The 19,417-nt window shown below is 43.6% G+C and overlaps 1 protein-coding gene across 2 annotated transcripts in view; it reads left to right on the forward strand.

The window, feature by feature from the left end:
• ALPK2 (alpha kinase 2) overlaps nucleotides 1-19,417 on the forward strand; it is a 210,381-nt gene that overhangs the window by 169,989 nt on the left and 20,975 nt on the right. Inside the window, exon 11 of one of the 2 annotated variants that reach the window (XM_089683425.1) lies at nucleotides 5,885-8,839. The exons of the other annotated variant lie outside the window; for it this stretch is intronic. Coding sequence (XP_089539551.1) covers nucleotides 5,885-6,101 — 217 coding nt within the window. The 3' untranslated portion in view covers nucleotides 6,102-8,839. Of the gene's footprint in view, nucleotides 1-5,884; nucleotides 8,840-19,417 lie in introns of those variants that run through there. 2 annotated transcript variants of the gene reach the window in all.

The raw sequence follows: 19,417 nt of genomic DNA on the forward strand, positions 1-19,417 counted from the left end.
CACCAATATAAGGGGTGCTACAATAACCACCAATGTAAGGGGGTACCACATTAACCACCAATGTAAAGGAGCTCTACGCTGACCACCAATGTAAGTGGGCACTAGACTGTCAACCAATGTAAGGGGGCACTACATTCACCACCAATGTAAGGGGGCTCTACAATGACCACCAATGTAAGAGGTACTACAATAACCACCAATGTAAGGGGGTACCACATTAACCACCAATATAAGGAAGCTCTGCACTGACCACCAATGTAAGTAGGCAATACATTAACCACCAATGTAAGGGGGCTCTACACTGACCACCAATGTAAGGGGTGCTACAATAACCACCAATGTAAGGGGGTACCACATTAACCACCAATGTAAAGGAGCTCTACACTGACCACAAATGTAAGTGGGCACTACACTGTCAACCAATGTAAGGGGGCACTACATTCACCACCAATGTAAGGGGGCTCTACAATGACCACCGATGTAAGAGGTATTACAATAACCACCAATGTAAGGGGGTACCACTTTAACCAATATAAGGGAGCTCTGCACTGACCACCAATGTAAGGGGGCACTACATTAACCACCAATGTAAGGGGGCTCTACACTGACCACCAATGTAAAGGGCGCTACATTACCACCAATGTAAGGGGTGTGTGGGAATAACACCGGTGGCACTCTGTCTGCATGTTTTGCATGGCCACCATTAATAATGGTTTCATTTAAAAAATATTGCTGCACATAATTTTGTTATACAAAGAAGCCCTGAGTGTCACATACTGTATGCTAAATATTCTGCATTCCTTATTCTTTTATTTGGTCTTATATCCCAACTTACTGCTCACACTAATATACTCTGTAGATAAAGATTATTTTTACCAGGGGTCCCCTGAGACCTGAAATGTATTTATCAAGTGTCCCTCCATGGTATAAAGGTTGAGAAAGGCTCCTATGACCAGATAAAAAGATATTAGACTTCAAACTGTTTTTAAAAAGATCTGTAAACTGAAAACATCATGAAAACTTTCAAGCTTCTGAGTTCAGCCTATATTTGAGCTTAGAATGGCTACATTATTGATATCTTCTGTATTTTCCCTTTGAATGCCTGTGGTGTGCTGGGTCGCTCATCCTATTGAACAAAAATGTTCCCACTCATTTATTGATATTATTTGACCACAAGCTGAGATGTGACTCATAGAAACAGCAAGATGCTGTAAAAATATGCGTCTGATATTTCCCGGCACAGACAGCCTGCTTTATTTACAATTGTTGATCAGAGTTTTCTGCAATGATAACGTACGTTTTTTTTCATCGGTTTTCTTATATCAGATACCTCATTGGGGTGGGAGGTGTTCTGGGTGAAGAAGGTCCTTTGTTCCACTTCTGGTCATCTAGGATTCTGTATATTCCAATAATATTGCTTGAAGTGTAAGTCCAACTCTTGACAAAAAAATGAAACGGTGAACTAACACCGTCCACCCACCTCTCTGTCCACCCACCTTCCCGTCTACCCACCTCCCCATCCACCCAACTCTCTGTCCACCCACCTTCCCGTCTACCCACCTCCCCGTCCACCCACCTCCCCGTCCACCCACCTCCCTGTCCACCCACCTTCCCATCTATCCACCTCCCCTTCCACCCACCTTCCCATCTATCCACCTCCCCTTCCACCCACCTTCCCGTCTACCCACCTTCCCATCCACCCACCTCCCTGTCCACCCACCTTCCCATCTATCCACCTCCCCTTCTACCCACCTTCCCGTCTACCCACCTCCCCATTCACCCACCTCCCTGTCCACCCACCTTTCCATCTATCCACCTCCCCATCCACCCACCTCCCCGTCTACCCACCTCCCTGTCTACCCACCTCTCTGTCCACCCACCTTCCCATTCACCCACCTTCCCATCTATCCACCCACCTAACACCATCCATCCACCCACCCACCTGTGGGCTGGCAGCTTGTACAGGCACCAGTAGGTCAGCAGTGTTATCCCGGTTCAGTGCACACATGTGTGCCTCCCCAAACCGCCTCTACCAACTCCCAGGGGCGTATTTACCATAAGGCAAACAAGGCATTTGCCTAGGGCAGCATTTTTCAGGGGGCAGCACGGCCCTCCCTGGAGGAAGGGATGGAAGAAGGGACACATGCAGCATGGGGATGAGTTGGGATCTTAGAGAGGCTGCGGGCTGCTCGACTCTCATTCCCGGGGATGTCCAGAGCTGTGAAGGTGAGTGTCTTTCTCTCTCTCTCGCCGGGAGGGGGCATAGGTGTTGTTAGTCAATGTCAGGCTCTCTCCATTGGGGCGGGTGGCATCGGTTGCTGTCAGGCTCTCTCCGGGGGGGATGAATTTTGTGTTGTCTAGGGCAGCACAAAACCTAAATACACCACTGCCGACTCCCACTGTGATTGGACACAGCAAGATTTTGTCAACAGGTTGCAGCCAATGATTCATTGGTGAGACCTGCTGATCAGCTGTGTCCAATCACAGTCTAGAGCCCTGTGTTGAGGAAACGATCTGTTTGTTTCTTCTCCCTGCAAAGCAGATATCTAGTAAAAAGCAGCACATATTAACACTTGTTAGGCACAGAGGTAATGAAATGCCTTGATTACCCTGAGATGTTAACTCCTTCCCAGCCAGTGTCATTAGTACAGTGACAATGTATAGTATTATCAATGATCACTGTATTAGTGATGACAGTGTCAGTTAGTGTACCTCCCAGCCAGAGTCAGTTAGTGTCGGATTGCCCACCACACTATCACAGTCCCACTATAAGTCGCTGATCACTGCCATTACTAGTACAAAAAATAAATAAATAACAATTCCAGTATACTGTATATATCCCATAGTTTGCAGACTCTATAACTTTCACATAAACCAATGAATATACACTTATTGGGATTTTTTTTGTACCAAAGACGTGTAGGGGAATACATTTTGGCCTAAATTTATGAAGAAATTTGACTTTTTAATTTTTTATTGGATATATTTTTCAGCTTTGACAGTTTATTTTGGGTATGGAACCATTCAGTTTGGTGTGACTCCAACTCCTTCAGAATCACACTGATTTTGAAAGTAGTTCCTGCACTACTTTTTGCAATTTCAGGTGCGACTTGCATAGACATCTGTGCATGAAGTCACACAGATGTCTCCCAGGACGCACTTGAAGTTGCACTGACATGCAATTTTGAAATCGTGCGACTTCAAGGTTACATTCAGTGTGAACCAGGGCTTAAGGATTATGACATGCAAAACAGGTACAAAAAGCAGGGGAAAGGGAATGTCAGCACACAATTCCTATTTTTGCATAATTCAGATGTACTCAGAGTAGAAGAATCATATAAAAGGTAATATCATTTTCAAATAATATTAGTGAAGGTCTTGTCAATTTTTCATGTGCATGTAATAAAATTTGGTTTGTGATTAAAATGACAATTTCCAGGTTTCGGTATTACAAAGTTATCTATAAAATATGTGAGGCAGAAATTAAACATTTACAGTGTATTTCTCCAATGTATTTGAAATGGGAACATTGAGGAAAGCATAGCCGTCTACTTTTATTTCAAGTTGATAATTCAGTTTTTCAAGCTATGTACATCATAAAGCATCTGGAATAAAAACAGAGCTGTCCCAATGCAACCAATTAGGGTCAGATCTACTCTGAAAGAGGACAACTGAAGAAAGAAAAGGAAAATCAATAAAATGAAGATAAATATTTAAGCCCCATTTATAGCAGTGACAAAATAACAAGAAATCCGCTCCCTGACTCCCTAGATTCTATGATTCGCACATCCGGTACCGGTACAGATTTTTAGATTGCTGGAGCATTAATTTATACCTAAATCCAAAACTCTGAGTTGAGGTGCAGTGTGGTGCGGGTAGTACATACACAGTGTCCAGTTGCAGCAAAACTTGAAACTTGTATTAACCACTTGCCTACCGGACACTTATACCCCTTCCTGCCCAGGCCAATTGTCAGCTTTCAGTGCTGTCTCACTTTGAATGACAATTGCGCGGTCATGCAACATTGTACCCATATGAAAGTTTTATAATTTTTTTGAGACAAATAGAGCTTTCTTTTGGTGGTAGTTAATCACCTCTGGGTTTTTTATTTTTTGCTAAACAAACCAAAAACCAACTGAAAATTTTGAAAAAAAAAACTTTTTTTCTTAGTTTATATTGTAAAATTTTGTAATTAAGTGATTTTTCTCCTTCACTGATGTCTGCTAATGAGGCTGCAGTGATGGACACTGATGAGGAAGCACTGGTAGGTGGCACTGATGGGTATTGACAGGCATCACTGATGGGCATTGAAAGGCAGCACTCATATATGACACTGATGGGCGGCACTGATAGGCGGCACTGATTGGCACTGTTAGGTGGCACTGACTGGCACTGTTAGGTGGCACTGACTGGCACTGATAGGCGGCACTGACTAGCACTGATAGGTGGCACTGATTGGCAGCACTGATAGAAGGTACTGACTAGCACTGAAAGATGGCACTGACTGGCACTGATAGGTGGCATTGAAAGGCAGCTCAGATGGGCACTGATATGTGGCATTGATGTGCACTGGTAGGCATTGATATGTGGCACTGATGCCTCAGCTCATGAGGAGAGGAATGCCAATAACCGGCATTTCCTTATTTACACGCGATCAGCTGTGATTGGACATAGCTGATCACATGACAGAGCCAACGTCTTCAGCTCTTTCCATGATCGGTGATCCGCCCGGGGATGTGCACGCGCGGTTAGAGTGGGAGGACGTCATATGACGTCCTCCCAGGGCGAGAGAACCGTCTTGCACCTGTTATTACCTTGTATGGCGGGCGGGAGGCCGTTAAACAGAATGCCAAAGTTACAGCACCCCGGTGAGACAGCACCATTAGAGAGATAACTCAGTTCAATGTAGTCAGAAGATTAGGAGGAGAGGTGCCGACGGCGACTGTTTCAGAGAGTGAAGTGCACCCTGGCCAGTCCCAAGAGGGAAGCTGATGTAAGGGGGCACTCTGATTGGGAGACCTGATATAAGGGGGCACTCTGATTGGGAGACCTGATATAAGGGGCACTCTGATTGGGAGACATGATGTAAGGGGGCACTCTTATCAGGACATCTGATGTAAGGGGGCTCACTGATTGGGACCTTGATGTAAGGGGGCACACTGATGGGGACATTGATGTAAGGGGGCACTCTGATGGGGACATTGATGTAAGGGGGCACTCTGATGGGACACTGATGGAAGGGGTCACTCTGATGGGGACATTGATGTAAGGGGGTACTCTGATGGGACACTGATGTAAAGCGAATTCTGATGAGGACTCATGATGTAAAGGGGGACTCTGATAGGGACATCTGATATAAGGGGGCACATGCTCTGTTTAATCACCCTAATCTAATGACAACCTAATATATACTAGTGTTTCCCAGGTTGTGACACTGTGTGACAGACTTTCAGTGACTCACTCACAGTGTTGTCATTGTGCCCCCCTTACATTTTTTTACTGCACCCCCAAATCAGAGAGGCTAGATTCGACCCTGAGTCAGTAATGAAATTTGCCTAGAATCCTACACTAGTACGGTGCTACATACAGTATGTACAAATATCCATATCTGGAATTCTTTCAGCTCTGGCTACAGGTCCCCTTTACACTGTAGGAGGGTGACACCATCATTTGGCTTTGTAATTGAAAGCAGACGTTGTGCAGAAGGGCTCTAGCCACTAAACATACATGACGATTGCTTGTATTTTTTCCAAGAAATACCTTTATCATAGTGGAGGTGCTATCAGATATTTGATTTTATCAGGAACGAGTATGTGCTTTGGACTGTTTCTTTTGTAACCCCTTTACACTTAAAATCTTTTTCTCTCTGCATTCTCTATTTCAGTTACAAGGGATTTAAAGGAAACTGCTCTTTGTCCTTCATCGATCAGTTCAAGGCCCTGCACCAGTGTAACAAGTATTGTGAAATCTTGAGCCTGCAGCCCCTGAGGCCTGTTAACCCCAAACAAAAAAAAACAGCTCCCACCAAGGAGAAAGCCCAGCCAGTCCCGACCACCTCTCGTAAAAGTCGCAGCTGCATAAAGCCGAAGAATAAAACATAGCGATTTGCTGGGCTCTGCTATCCAAAGGAACTGTCCTGTATCATATGACTGATGTACCCACAGGACCCCACTGGCAGCCATGAGGGTAAATCAGGAAAGGACCCATAGCAATCAGTTTCCCAGTAGCTGCATGGACGTAGTACTGCCTGCTATCCTGTTATCAATGTTATCCACTGAGAACAAATGTAAAGAGACATTGTAAGTTTGCTGCTCCTTGGACAATGCCGCTTTGGGCCTATGTGATAAATATGACTTCTATCTGAACCTGAATTGGTAGGATAGCCCTGATGTCTAGACTTTAAAGCGGTTGAAAACCCTTACATATACCCAGTGAAGTGACTGGCCTCAGGTGATCGATGAAGTAAATCCTCCTACGTAAATTGTACCTGTCTATCTGCAGTCTTCTCTTCTCTACATCTGTTCAAAGTGCTAAATTTATGAAGATTGTCTCAGAGTTCAGAAAAAAGAGGCGGAGAGATGAAATTACACACTGCAGAGCTCAGTAAGGAGAGCTCTGAGAGCTGATTGGAGGGGAGATACACACCCCCTCCACACAGCTCACAGGAACAGAGCTGGGGTGTCAATCTGCTGGAGGTACCTCCCCTGTCACCATTTTTCTCTTGGTGTCTGGAAAACTTGTCAGAAGTGAGTCATGCTAATAGCAGAGGAACAAGGCAGCCGACAGAAATTACACTTAGTGCTCTGGATTGAGACAAGTACACACTATAGATGGATATGATTTGTTCATATTTCATGTCTGAGGTTTACAACCACTTTAAGGAAAATGGAGGCTGCCATTTCTATCCATGCTAGTTGCCTCGATGCCACTCTGATCTTGCAACTTTAACTCCCTCTGAGCTATTGATGTGAAAAAAAAGATGGGGTCAGATCTCAACTCTTGATCTGTATGCAGATTACCTTGGCAGTGGCTCAAAAATTACTGAAGCCATTAGATCAGCATCACAGCCAGGCAACACGAATTTTTAGAAGATGGGATTAGCAATGGCAGCCTCCATGTTTCATTTTAAGGGACGTCTAATAAAACATTGTCATAGATGGATTTTGGGAAGGATTTGTGTTGATTTCTGGGCAGAGTCAATGGCACCTTTTGGACTGACTGACACAGCAGCTAAATGGATGGAATACGACCCATGGTATTGATGATCCTGGCAGTCTATAGCTGAGTTCTACTCAGAATATGCAAAAATAAAAGTCAGCAGCTACAAAAACTGTAGCTGCTGACTTTTAAAAAACAGCCACTTACCTGTCCCATGATCCCACGGTGTGTCCCCCGCAGCCTGTTTCACCAGCCGTCTGGTGTTCTACGCGCTGGCATCTTCAGTGTGGGCACCTGGCTGTGACAGCTTGCAGCTTCACAGCCGGGTGCCCACTGCGCATGCGCGAGAAGCGCTGCACTTTGTGAATGGCTCCATAGTCTTCTGGGACCTGTCATGTGTCCCAGAAGACTACGGGGACGGAGGGTAGGAGGACAATTTCTGCTTCCGATCACCTAGGAGATCGCAGCGGAAGTGGGAGCGAGTACCTGTCAATTTTGTGTACTCGCCCCCCAAAGGTGTCAATCCTTAATGGGCAGCAGAGGACCAGTCTTTAAAGCGGAACTTCCCCTTTTGGGTGGAACTCTGCTTTAACAAACTTCCCAATGACCACTCTTAGCTTTGATGGAACCAGATCTGCTGTACTTTGCCTATGTGCCCACCTAGTCCATTAAAGGGAGACCATAATGTATTTTCTGCCATTCTATGGCATGCACTGTTGAGAATAATTAGTGATTTGCCATTCACGTTAGCCATGTAGGAAGTGTGGTTGGATCCACATTATACAGTCGCTGAGAGCCATTCACACTAGAGTGGCTTACTGTGATGTTTTTTTAACACACATGGGGCAATGTGCCTCATGTTGCACATGGATTGAGATAAGGCAGCCCATGCATTTGATAGGGCGGACCATAATTTTGGCAACATTTTGCAATGTACAGTATTGTATTACCATGTTTTGTGGTGTGCTCCAACATTGACAAGATGAGTTGGGTTGCTACACAATGGGGGTTATTTACTAAAACTGGAGATGCAAAATCTGGTGCAGCTCTGCATAGAAACCAATCAGCTTCCAGCTTTTAACAAAGCCTAATTGAAAAAGCTGATGTTAGAAGCTGATTGGCTACCATGAACAGCTACTCCGGATTCTGAGTGCATCAGTGTTAGTAAATCAACCCCAATGAATGGCACTGCAATGTACATAACCTGTGTTGTGGTAACTCACGCCATACTGCAAAGCACTGGTGTAACTGGACCCTTAGCAAGTTAATAATTTTCAAACCGTGTTACCCAACTGTTCAGTTTTCATTAAAGTAGAATTGTGGCCAGGCTATGGACATTCAACTATTTGCAATTTCTTAACAAGCAGTAAAAAAAAAAAGCTTTAAAACATGCCCTCACTGACCTCTGTAGTGTCAGCTACCTTGGAGCAGTTCATCCTCAAACTTTAGAAAAGAAGCAATGAAGCTGTTCAGATCAGGGCTCAGCACTCTGTCCTCCCCACTTCCTGTGCACCTTCCCTCTGATTACATATGCAGAGACATTCTCAATCTTTTTTTGTATCCTTTAATTTTTTTTTTTTCTAGTCTCAGGGAACCTCTGGAAAAAAGAATGTACCTACCGTTCACAGTACATTAGCCTGATCACTAAAATTGTAAAATGCTTTAATGGGTAACTCCACTTTCACGGGAAAAAGTAGCAAATGAAAAAAATGAATATAGCATATTCTGTATAATTGCTACACAAATCTGCAGAGCTGTAATTTTCTGTAAAATGCAGTATGGCAACCTGGAGGAGTTCTGTACACATATATTGTACAGAAAGCCCCCCAGATTTATCATTTCCTGCTTGTATGATTGGCTCACTGATTTTCCCTGAAGTCTGCATTACAAGTAACATTTTGGGCATCCCCTGCAACAAAAATGTCATTTTTTTTGGTGAGGTATTTCCAAAGGAAAATCACATCTAAAGGGATGCAGACCCTGCCACTTTCCTCATTAGAGCCCCATCGACACAGAGAAACAAACAGATATTTTTTCAAAATGACAAAAGGCAGGAATCTATAAGAAAATTTGTTAAAATCCCTGCAACGTACATGGATTGCCCGGAGGGGGGAATTTTTTTTCTCAACAAAAGTGGAGTTACTCTTTAAATATAAGACTAAGTAATGTGGCATAGTTGATACCCGGGGCAGTTTATATTTTGCACCTTCCTGCTCTGTACAACACAATGTTTTGTGAAATTAAATTGATAATAATATGCAGACAGGAGAGAAGTAACATTATTGGTCAGTTTAGAGGTGTCCCCTTCCATTGGTGGTCAGAGTAGGATCTCACTGTTCAAGGGACCTCTAGCAACCTCAGAAGGGACCCCAGGATTCCACAGAACCACAGCTAAGAAAGGCTGCCAGTCACACTGCTATGATTTAAAATCGTGCGATTTGCGTACCATTTCAGGTATGCTTTCTGAAGACTTTATTGTGACTTGTGAAGATTTTTAATGATTTCTTGTGATTTGCATTATATTCTATGTATGTGAATTGCAATAAACTGCAGAAAAAGTAATGCAAGAACTACTTTAGAAATCGCGCTGAAGCGAATCGCACGTTAAGATGTTGACATTCACATTCATTACTGAAGCATGAGATGTAGTAGTGCCGCTCGGAAGCTGAATGTCAAAGAAATCGGCAGATATAGGGGAGCAGTGCCCCAGTGTCAGTCCAGTCACTTACATGGAGAGAGAAGAAACCGCTTTCACCTTCTGTACGGTCCTGCGTGTAGAGGATGGCCTCAGTCATCACGCCAGCCACGCCCACTGATGCATTTCATCCCGCCCTCCGGGGGCTTTATCACAAGCCCCTGGTGGGCGGGATGAAATGTATCAGAGGGTGTGGCCAGCATGACGGCTGAGGCCATCCTCTACACATTGGACTGTACAGGAGGTGAGAGCGGTGTCTTTTCTTCTCCATTCACATTCATTAGATGTGATTTCAATTCGCAAATTGCACCAGTGTGACCGGGCACTTAGAAGGTTGGCAGGATGCCAAAATAACTGCTGGGAAGAGAGAGCTGAGCTACAGAGAGAAAGTAAAAGTAGAACGGTGAAGTTTCAGGGTCAACCTTTGAGGACGAATTATTCCACAGTGGCTGCAGCTACAGAGATCAATGGGGGCTTGTTTCAAAATGTATTTACACTTCTACTTTAAAGTTCAACTCCATTTTTCAGTACACTAGAAGTTAATGATTCAAAATAAAAATACAGAACTGTTTTGATTTCATAACTATGGAACACAGGCAAAGTACAGACGTACGCCCATATCCAATAAAACTTACATTACAGTCTTGAATACATGCCATTAAAAATGTGGGTGAATGCATAGAATAACTTCAAGTCTTTGTCCAAACTGGGTGATGCTCATTGAGATTAGAATATAATCTATTTGTAAAGAATGGTTCTACTAGTGCTGTAATAGGACCATATCCTGCCATAGAGTTACTAGAAGTTTAGAGAATAGTTACAATGACGTGAAAAATGTGCAAAGTGTTGTAACATGTTCCCAAGGATGCAACCATTGCTTGATCCCTACCCTTGTGACAGCATTATGGGGAGAAGAACCCCGTACCATCTGTCAGTTTTTTATATCAGCGCGGCTGTGCGTGGCTCCACCCACACGGCCGCGTCATTCATTCACAGAGTGAATTAATGAACTGTAGGTACCAGCATACTTTGCGGATGTCAGCTTGTAGTTGCAGTGAACTACTACACTGCCTGTGGAGCATTGTGGTAGTTCATAGAGTCTTCCTGTGAGTGTTAAACTGTCTGCTCCTACTAGGTACAAGAACACAGATTAACCACTTGCCTTCTTGAGGATTTACCCCCCTTCCTGACCAGGCCATTTTTTTGCGTTACGGCGCTGCGTTACTTTAACTGACAATTGCGCGGTCATGCAATGCTGCACCTAAATTAAATTTACGTCCTTTTTTCCCATGAATTATGCTTTCTTTCGGTGATATTTGATCGCCTGTGCGTTTTTTATTTTTTGCGCTATAAAAAAAAAAGGACCGACAGTTTTGAGAAAAACAATATTTGTGACTTTTTGCTATTAAACGTGTCCAATAAAAAAATTTAAAAAATCAAATTTCATCATAAATTTAGCGCAAAATGTATTCTGCTCCTTGTCTTTGCTAAACAAAAAATCCCAATACGTGTAAATTAATTGGTTTATGTGAAAGTTATAGTGTTTACAAATGGCGCTATCTATACTGGGACTTTTTTATTTTTACTAGTAATGGCGGCGATCAGCGACTTATAGCGAGACTGCCGCAGACATTCTGACACTGGGGGGAACTGACTTAGTGTCACTGACATCCCCAGTGACACCAATACAGTGATCAGTGCTAAAAAAAAAGCACTGACGCTGTACTAATGGCACTGGGCAGGAAGGACTTAACATGAGGGCTATCAAAGGGTTAACTGTGTGCTGTTTCACTGTAAGCTCTGTGTGTGTGTTATTCACTGTAATCACACTTGTGTGCACGAGTTGACAATGAGGAAAACTGTTTTGTTTACATACAGTTCTCCTCACCATTGGAGATGCTCGCCAATCACCGGGCGCCGGCGAGTAATCACCGGCCGGGACCCGGTGATTGACAGCCGCAAATGGCAGCGCGCCCCCCTTCCTGGAACTGCAAAATCACGTATATATACATGATTCTGCGCACCCATGCCACCCTGTAGCAGTATATCTGCTATACGGCGGTCGGGAAGCAGTAAACTGACAGTCTGCAGGAGACCTGCATAGCACCAGTGATCTGCTGATTGTAGGTGCAATGCTTTACAGGCTCCAAATGCTTTGTTCATATTTCATGTCTGGGGTTTACAACCGCTTTAACTCACTTATCCACCTACTTATCTTATTTGTCTTGGAGGCTAATGTCGTGAAATCATCTTGCTTGTGTCCCTAGTGTCACCCACCTGTTAAGGCCAGCACAAGAAATGTGTTCTCACTGTTAACATTTATTATTATTATTATTATTATTATTATTAATAATGTTATTTCTTTTGGTAATATATGTTCTGCAGAACCTTCCCACCGGAGTCACCAGCTAGTAACATAAAACAGCAGGTGCTTCTTCTTGACACCTTATCAAACAATAAATTAGCTTTGGGTTGACTCACTTTAGGGAGATTTGAGCAAAAAATAAAAAAATAATAATAATAGTAATAGTAAAGCAGAGTGTAAAAATAATAATACCCACATTCATTTATTGAATTGCAGCAAAAGCCTTTTATTTTGTATATTAGTATGATTATGTAATCCTAACGAAATCATAGGATGTTTGTATTTTTATTTCATGTCAAAGAGCATGTTACCGTTGTTATCTTGCATTATGTTTAATTGCAATGCTTAGTTTTTGTGATGTCAGACTCATGTAATAGATAAGAAGTTATTGCTTAGAAAGTTGCCCAAGGTTATAATATTGGTAGTTTTTTTAAAATAGTAGGGATGCATGGTTTAATGTAATGGAGTCGATTAGCTAGGCTTACAGGGTGGAGAGAGCTCATGGAGACGCACCACACTTGTGTTACCATTTTCATGGAGGGACATCATCTTTGTGTTACTATTGTCATTGAGGGGCATCACCCTTGTCAGGGCTGCTGTTAGGAACCACGAGGTCCCATACAGCCAACCTGACAGCCGCCCCCCCCCCCCCCACACTCACACACAAATAAACCGTTTACTATGCTTCAGTTATGAATGTACACAGTGAGTGATCGGTACCGATCACTCATTGTGTTCAATCTGTAAAGGAAAGGGCTGGTAAATGTGACATTCCCCCACTCCCCATCCTATAGGATCCTATTGTATGCTTGCTGCTGCTGGTGGAAAGGAGAGGAGGGAAGCACTTTGGAAGTGGGGGCACAAAGGGGGACCTGGGCAGCAGGGGGAAACATATGGTGCGCAAGGAGGAGGATGGGTGTGGCAGGGGGCGGGGCAATTACTGGAACCAGTCCCTTGTATGGCTCTCTCTGCAGCAGCTGAAAGCCAGTGGGAGGGAGAGGAGAAGAAGTCAGCTTTCAGCTGCTGCAGAAAGAGCCATAGCTACCTGGGCCCCCCTGCTGGCCTGGCCCTGTACAGGAGGATTGGTGGTACCCCCTTAAGAACAGCCTTGGCCTTTGTGTTAGCATTGTCATGGAGGGCATCATCCTTGTGTTACCATTGTCATGGAGGGACATCAATCTTGTGTTACCATTGTCATGGAGGGACATCACTCTTGTGTTACCTTGTCATGGAGGGCATCATCCTTGTGTTACCATGGTCATGGAGGAGCTTTATCCTTGTGTTACCATTGTCATGGAGGGACATCACTCTTGTGTTACCATGGTCATGGAGGGCATCATCCTTGTGTTACCATAGTCATGGAGGAGCTTTATCCTTGTGTTACCATTGTCATGGAGGGACATCACTCTTGTGTTACCATTGTCATGGAGGGCATCATCCTTGTGTTACCATGGTCATGGAGGGCATCATCCTTGTGTTACCATGGTCATGGAGGGCATCATCCTTGTGTTACCATGGTCATGGAGGGCATCATCCTTGTGTTACCATGGTCATGGAGGAGCTTTATCCTTGTGTTACCATTGTCATGGATGGACATCACTCTTGTGTTACCATTATCATGGAGGAGCTTTATCCTTGTGTTACCATTGTCATGGAGGGACATCACTCTTGTGTTATCATTGTCATGGAGGGACATCACTCTTGTGTTACCATGGTCATGGAGGGCATCATCCTTGTGTTACCATTGTCATGGAGGAGCTTTATCCTTGTGTTACCATTGTCATGGAGGGACATCACTCTTGTGTTACCTTGTCATGAAAGGGCATCATCAGGGCGGACTGACCATTTGGAAACTCGGGCACTGCCCGAGTGCCCGGGGTCAGTAGGGGGCCCCATGAGTACCTTTTTAATAGGCTTTTTTGAGTTTGGGCAAGGACACAGGGGCCCCATGATCCCCTATTGCCCGGGGGCCCCATGAGTTTTCAGTCTGCCCCTGGGCATCATCCTTGTGTTACTATTGTCCACCAGTCCAATGAGCAGCCAAAGGGTGTGGAAGAACATAAAAGGAAAGCATGCAAAACAAAAAAAAAATAGACAGAGCTACACTTAGTCTCGGGCACGTGATCAAAACATGTTATTTTAGCAGCTAGTGGTTTGCTGCATGTCCAAATGACCTTTTCTTGCTGACAGTATCCAAAATTGGAAATATCCTTCAAGACCGACAGGTGCAATATAGCAGTACAGAGCACAATAGTACAAATCAGATTTCAGTTTTCAGCAGTCAGATAATTACTGTGGTTGTGGATTTCTGTACTTTGTGTCTGATGATGATGGAGGAAGCTATGAACTCCAACTGGATATGTTTTGTAAAGGTGACCATAGGTGGATAGAATCTCGAACAAAAATTCTTAGGAAAAGTTAGGAAAATTCATATGAAAATTCACAGAACATTAGTTTGTTGTTCTAAAGGTTGTATTTGCTTTCAACATTTGATTTTGGAATGAATGGACTTTAGCAAACGAAAACCACATACACTGTTAGAAATTCGTTAGTTTGAGAAAAAACTTCCATCCTGCTCCTTTGAATTTTCTCATCACTGCAGTGGAAAACAAACTTTGATTTGACCTGCTAGTGAACCTTCAAAGAACCTTCTTTTCCTAAGAATTTTTATTCAAAATTCTACCCATCTCTGGCCAGCTTAATTTTGAAGACATATTACCACTCGTGGCTCAGTTTTATTGAGTATCGGTGACATATCAGACCAACTATAGCCACACAGGTAACTAACTCACTAATTTAATCATCATAAATGCAAGAAATCTGTCAAGGTAGATTCTGATTGTCCAAGAACATGAAGGGAGGTGTGAAAGTCTGAGAAAACATCCTCTTTATACTACATAATCCAATCAATACTGAAGTCTGAGTCAGGTGCTAAGTGTATACAAACCAAAATGGCATTGTGCCTACTGTTTTTTTTAGATTTTTTTTTTGGGGGGGGGGGGGGCGGAATCTGTTCCAAAGTTCCTGTAAATCCTGATAGTAACAGTATTTCCTGTGACAGGCTGACAAAACTTGGCCAATGCCTCTCAATCGGCAGCAGTGTCACCAGACTTCCATGCCGAGGTCCTTCAGTTTACCATTGGACTGCCCCTCTGACCATTGCCCGGACAAGTTCATCCAACACCCGAGTAAAGATGCCAAATTGTGGCCCCATCCTGTTCCTGATGTGCAAGCTTTGGGGACCCTACACCCAGCAGTCACTCACTTTTCAAAATCATTGCCACTTGCACTATTCCTGTCAGCCTTGCAAAAGTAGGAAGGCACCCCCATCCCTACAGTAAACCATTGCGCCCAGGGCAGCCCCCTCTCCAGTCCACCCCATCCTCTGCCCTGCCTCTGACAGATCTAATAGAAGTATGTTCCTGACACCTACTAGAAATGTAGAAACTATTTGGATGTGCGATTAAAATTTTTGATAATTACGGGACAAAACGGCATAACTGCCCATGGTATAGTGTTTCAGTAACCCCTTCATAACTTTAGCCACTACTTCACTTCAAAAAGTGTATGCAATTATCCAGAGCAGCTAATTTATTTCAGGTACTTATATAGTGCCATCAATTTACACAGTGCTCTACATATATATTGTACATTTGCATAGATCCCTAACCCTCAAGGGGTGTACAATCTAAGGTCCCTAATGCACATTCATACATACACATACTAGGGCCAATTTAGGCAGGATCTAATGTCTTTGGAGTGTGGGAGGAAACCAGAGAACCTCAAGGAAACCCAGGCAGGCACAGGGAGAACATGCAAACTCCAGGCAGGTGGTGCTGTGGTTGGGAATTGAACCTATGACCCTAGTACTACCAGGTGGAAGTGCTACCCATTTAGCTACTGTGCTGCCCAATTTAAGATCATCATTGTGCCTAGTCCTAGTCATGCCAATGAAAGATTCTGTTGCTCGCAGTTACCCGCCCTTCATAATTCTAAGCAAAGGCTTCTGTTTTCTTATATAGTTCTGAAAAAGTCACAAACTTTGCAAATGTTTTGCACTACCGGTCAGTGTGTACCTGTAAATTTGCACATATTTTGTATTTGCGCTTCATTTTTGTTTTACTTGCCCTTCTCCATTGTATTTGTCTTCTGTTTAGAATTCGATTTTGGAATGATTGTTGTGCGCTGTGTCTGAGAAGTTTACAATGATCTGTGTGAAATGTCAGGCAATATCCTGTTTAATAAAGTGTTTTACAATGTAACAAGGATTTCAGTGCCTCTTTAAGCAATAAACCATAAATCTCATCAACATTCTGTATTCAATGACAAAAATCATGAAAACATTTGTGCACTGAGATTGCTGTACATTTGTCTGCCGGGTCTCAAAGATCAGCTTCAGCTAGAACACAGCTCTACCACGTGGCACAGTCCTGTCTGGCATGGCATGACCTCATTTGTTTCTTCTGCAGTTAAAGCGGTAGTAAACCATTGGAGAGAAGACAAAACAATGGGCCCCCTGTAGGTTTAGGTCATAATGTACTAGTATGCACCACATACTAGTACATTATGACAGACTTACCTGTACACGGAGCCCTCCAGTGCTGTGCTGTCATGGCTCCTCGGCTCCGCCACCTTCACCTGGTCTTCCTTCCAGGTTTGCAGGCTCTGGCAGTATGAATGCTCAGTGCCGCGATGAAGTCACTCCCACGCATGCGCAGGGGAGCTCTTGGCTGCGTCACATGCTCTGAAGGGACAACACAGTGTAGTGAAGAACAAAAAACAGAGTACACCAACCTTGCGCATTATCTCAGTAAGCAATTTGTAGATTTATTGATATAGGAAATATACTCACAATAGTAGCAATACAACATTCATATAGAATCCCAGAAACGAGTCCCTGGATTAGGAGACACGTTCGAATCCCACCAGGAGGGGAGACTCTCAGGATGAAGCTGATGCGTTTCAAAGGGGGGAGTCCCTTCTTCATCAGAGCTAACCAGTCTGAGAGAGCCCTCCTCAATAAATAGTCCACATCTATATGTGAGCCTTCCCAGTCTGGTTAGCTCTGATGAAGAAGGGACCCCCCCCCCCCTTCGAAACCCATCAGCTTCATCCTGAGAGTCTCCTCTCCTGATGGGATTCGCACGTGTCTCCTAATCCAGGGACTCGTTTCTGGGATTTTATATGCCTGTTGTATTGCTACTCTTGTGAGTATATTTCCCAGGGGCGGACTGACAACTCAAGGGGCCCCCGGGCAATAGGGGATCAAGGGGCCCCTGTGTCCTTGCCCAAACTCAAAAAAGCCTATGAAAAAGGTACCAGGGGCATCTCATGGGGCCCCCTACTGACCCCAGGCCCTCGGGCAGTGCCCGAGTTTCCAAATGGTCAGACCGCTCCTGATATTTCCTATATCAATAAATCTACAATTTGCTTACTGAGGTAATGCGCAAGGTTGGTGCGCTCTGTTTTTTGTTCTTTACTACAGTTTATATAAGCTTCCCCAGCTTTGTATTAGAGCTGCACAACCTTTGTTCGGTCCTGGAGGAACTTCCATATACCATACTTTATATTACTTTATATTTATAATACTGTATTTTTCTTGTGGTTACCTGTGGGTTTCCCTTTGTATCTTGAACAATTCTTCTGGCAGTTGTGGCTGCAATCTTTCTTGGTCTACCTGACCTTGGCTTGGTATCAAGAGATGCCCAAACTTTCCACTTCTTAATAGGTGATTTAACAATACTGATTGACATATTCAAGGCTTTGGACATCTTTATATGTCCTTTTCCATCTTTATAAAGTTCCATTACCTTGTTACGCAAGACTTTTGACAGTTCTTTTCTGATCCCCATGGCTCAGTATCTAGCCTAGTCAGTGCTTCCACGTAAGAGCTAACAAACTCATTGACTATTTATACACTGACACTAATTGCAATTTAAAAAGCCACAGATGTGGAACATTAACCTCTAACTGGCATTTTAACCCGTGTGTGTCACCTTGTGTGTCTGTACCAAGGCCAAACATTCCAAGGGAGGGAAACTTTTGATCCGGGGGCAGGGACTTCTGATCCGGGCCATTTGGGTGATTTCTGTTATCATTATGATTTAAAAAGGAGCCAAACAACTATGTGATAATAAATGACTTCATATGATCATCATCCTTCAATAAAAGAGCATTTTGTGGCATGATCAGTCATATTTTCAATATCAATGCCAACATTTGACAATTTCTGCCAGGGTATGCAAACTTTTGAGCACAACTGTATATCAGCCAAATACATTCCAGGTGCATAAAAATAATAAGTGTGAAAATTCTTGAAGCTGGTTTTCTTTAAAAAGCACCACAGCCAGAGAAGACAGGCCTGTCCCCTACCCACTTGCTATAGACTGCGCCCCTTGCTCTCCGTGAGAAAGCGCTGATCTCTTTGCTGAGATCTGACCCGCCTCCTGCTGAGTACCAGCCAGAGCTCTCCAATCAGAAGGGAGCATGAGCTGATTGATGAGCTATAGGTTTTACTCAGCAGAGGGTATGTCGGACCTCTTACAAGAGACTACTGCTTTCCCACAGAGAGTAAGGGCTTGTTTACACTAGCGGTACCCTCTGAAAAGCAAGTTGTGGTGGTTCACTTTTCAGAGTGTTTTTGACAGGCAATGAAGAGATGCTACGTCACTGCCTGTGTTAACCCCTAAAAACCCACACCACCTTACCCCAGCCATGTGTATTAAATGGGTAATTTGTGTTCATCTCCAGCTGCTGCCTTTGCAGCTTTTTAAGGTTCTACACATTATACAATTTCTTGTTCAATTTCTATTTGATTTATTTTCAACAATGTAGTCCAAGGGCCTTCCTGATTCCATACAAATTGAAAATGTTTAGGTTTGACCTCATATTATATATTTTTTGTAAATCTAAAAGGAAAATTGTACAAGTAAATTGTATAACGTGTGGCCAGCCTAAAGGAGAGTGGTTGGGGGACAGTAAAAACACAGCTTTTTTTATTATAATGTGAGATATGGAGAAATGGGGCTGGTGGTGTAAGGTATTTTAGTGCTCACTGTTCAGCAATCTGAAGATCCCGGCTCCCCTATAAGACATCGCAGATCCTGAACCTCTAGCAGCATAGTGCATCAGCACAGGTACACTCCACAGTGATGGCCTTTCCTCTCCTGTTCTGAGTATTGCTCTTCAGGGGTTTACAG

Source organism: Staurois parvus, unplaced genomic scaffold (assembly GCF_062004578.1).
Source record: "Staurois parvus isolate SC_StPar_1 unplaced genomic scaffold, SC_StPar_1.0 ptg000310l, whole genome shotgun sequence".
Taxonomy (NCBI): domain Eukaryota; kingdom Metazoa; phylum Chordata; class Amphibia; order Anura; family Ranidae; genus Staurois; species Staurois parvus.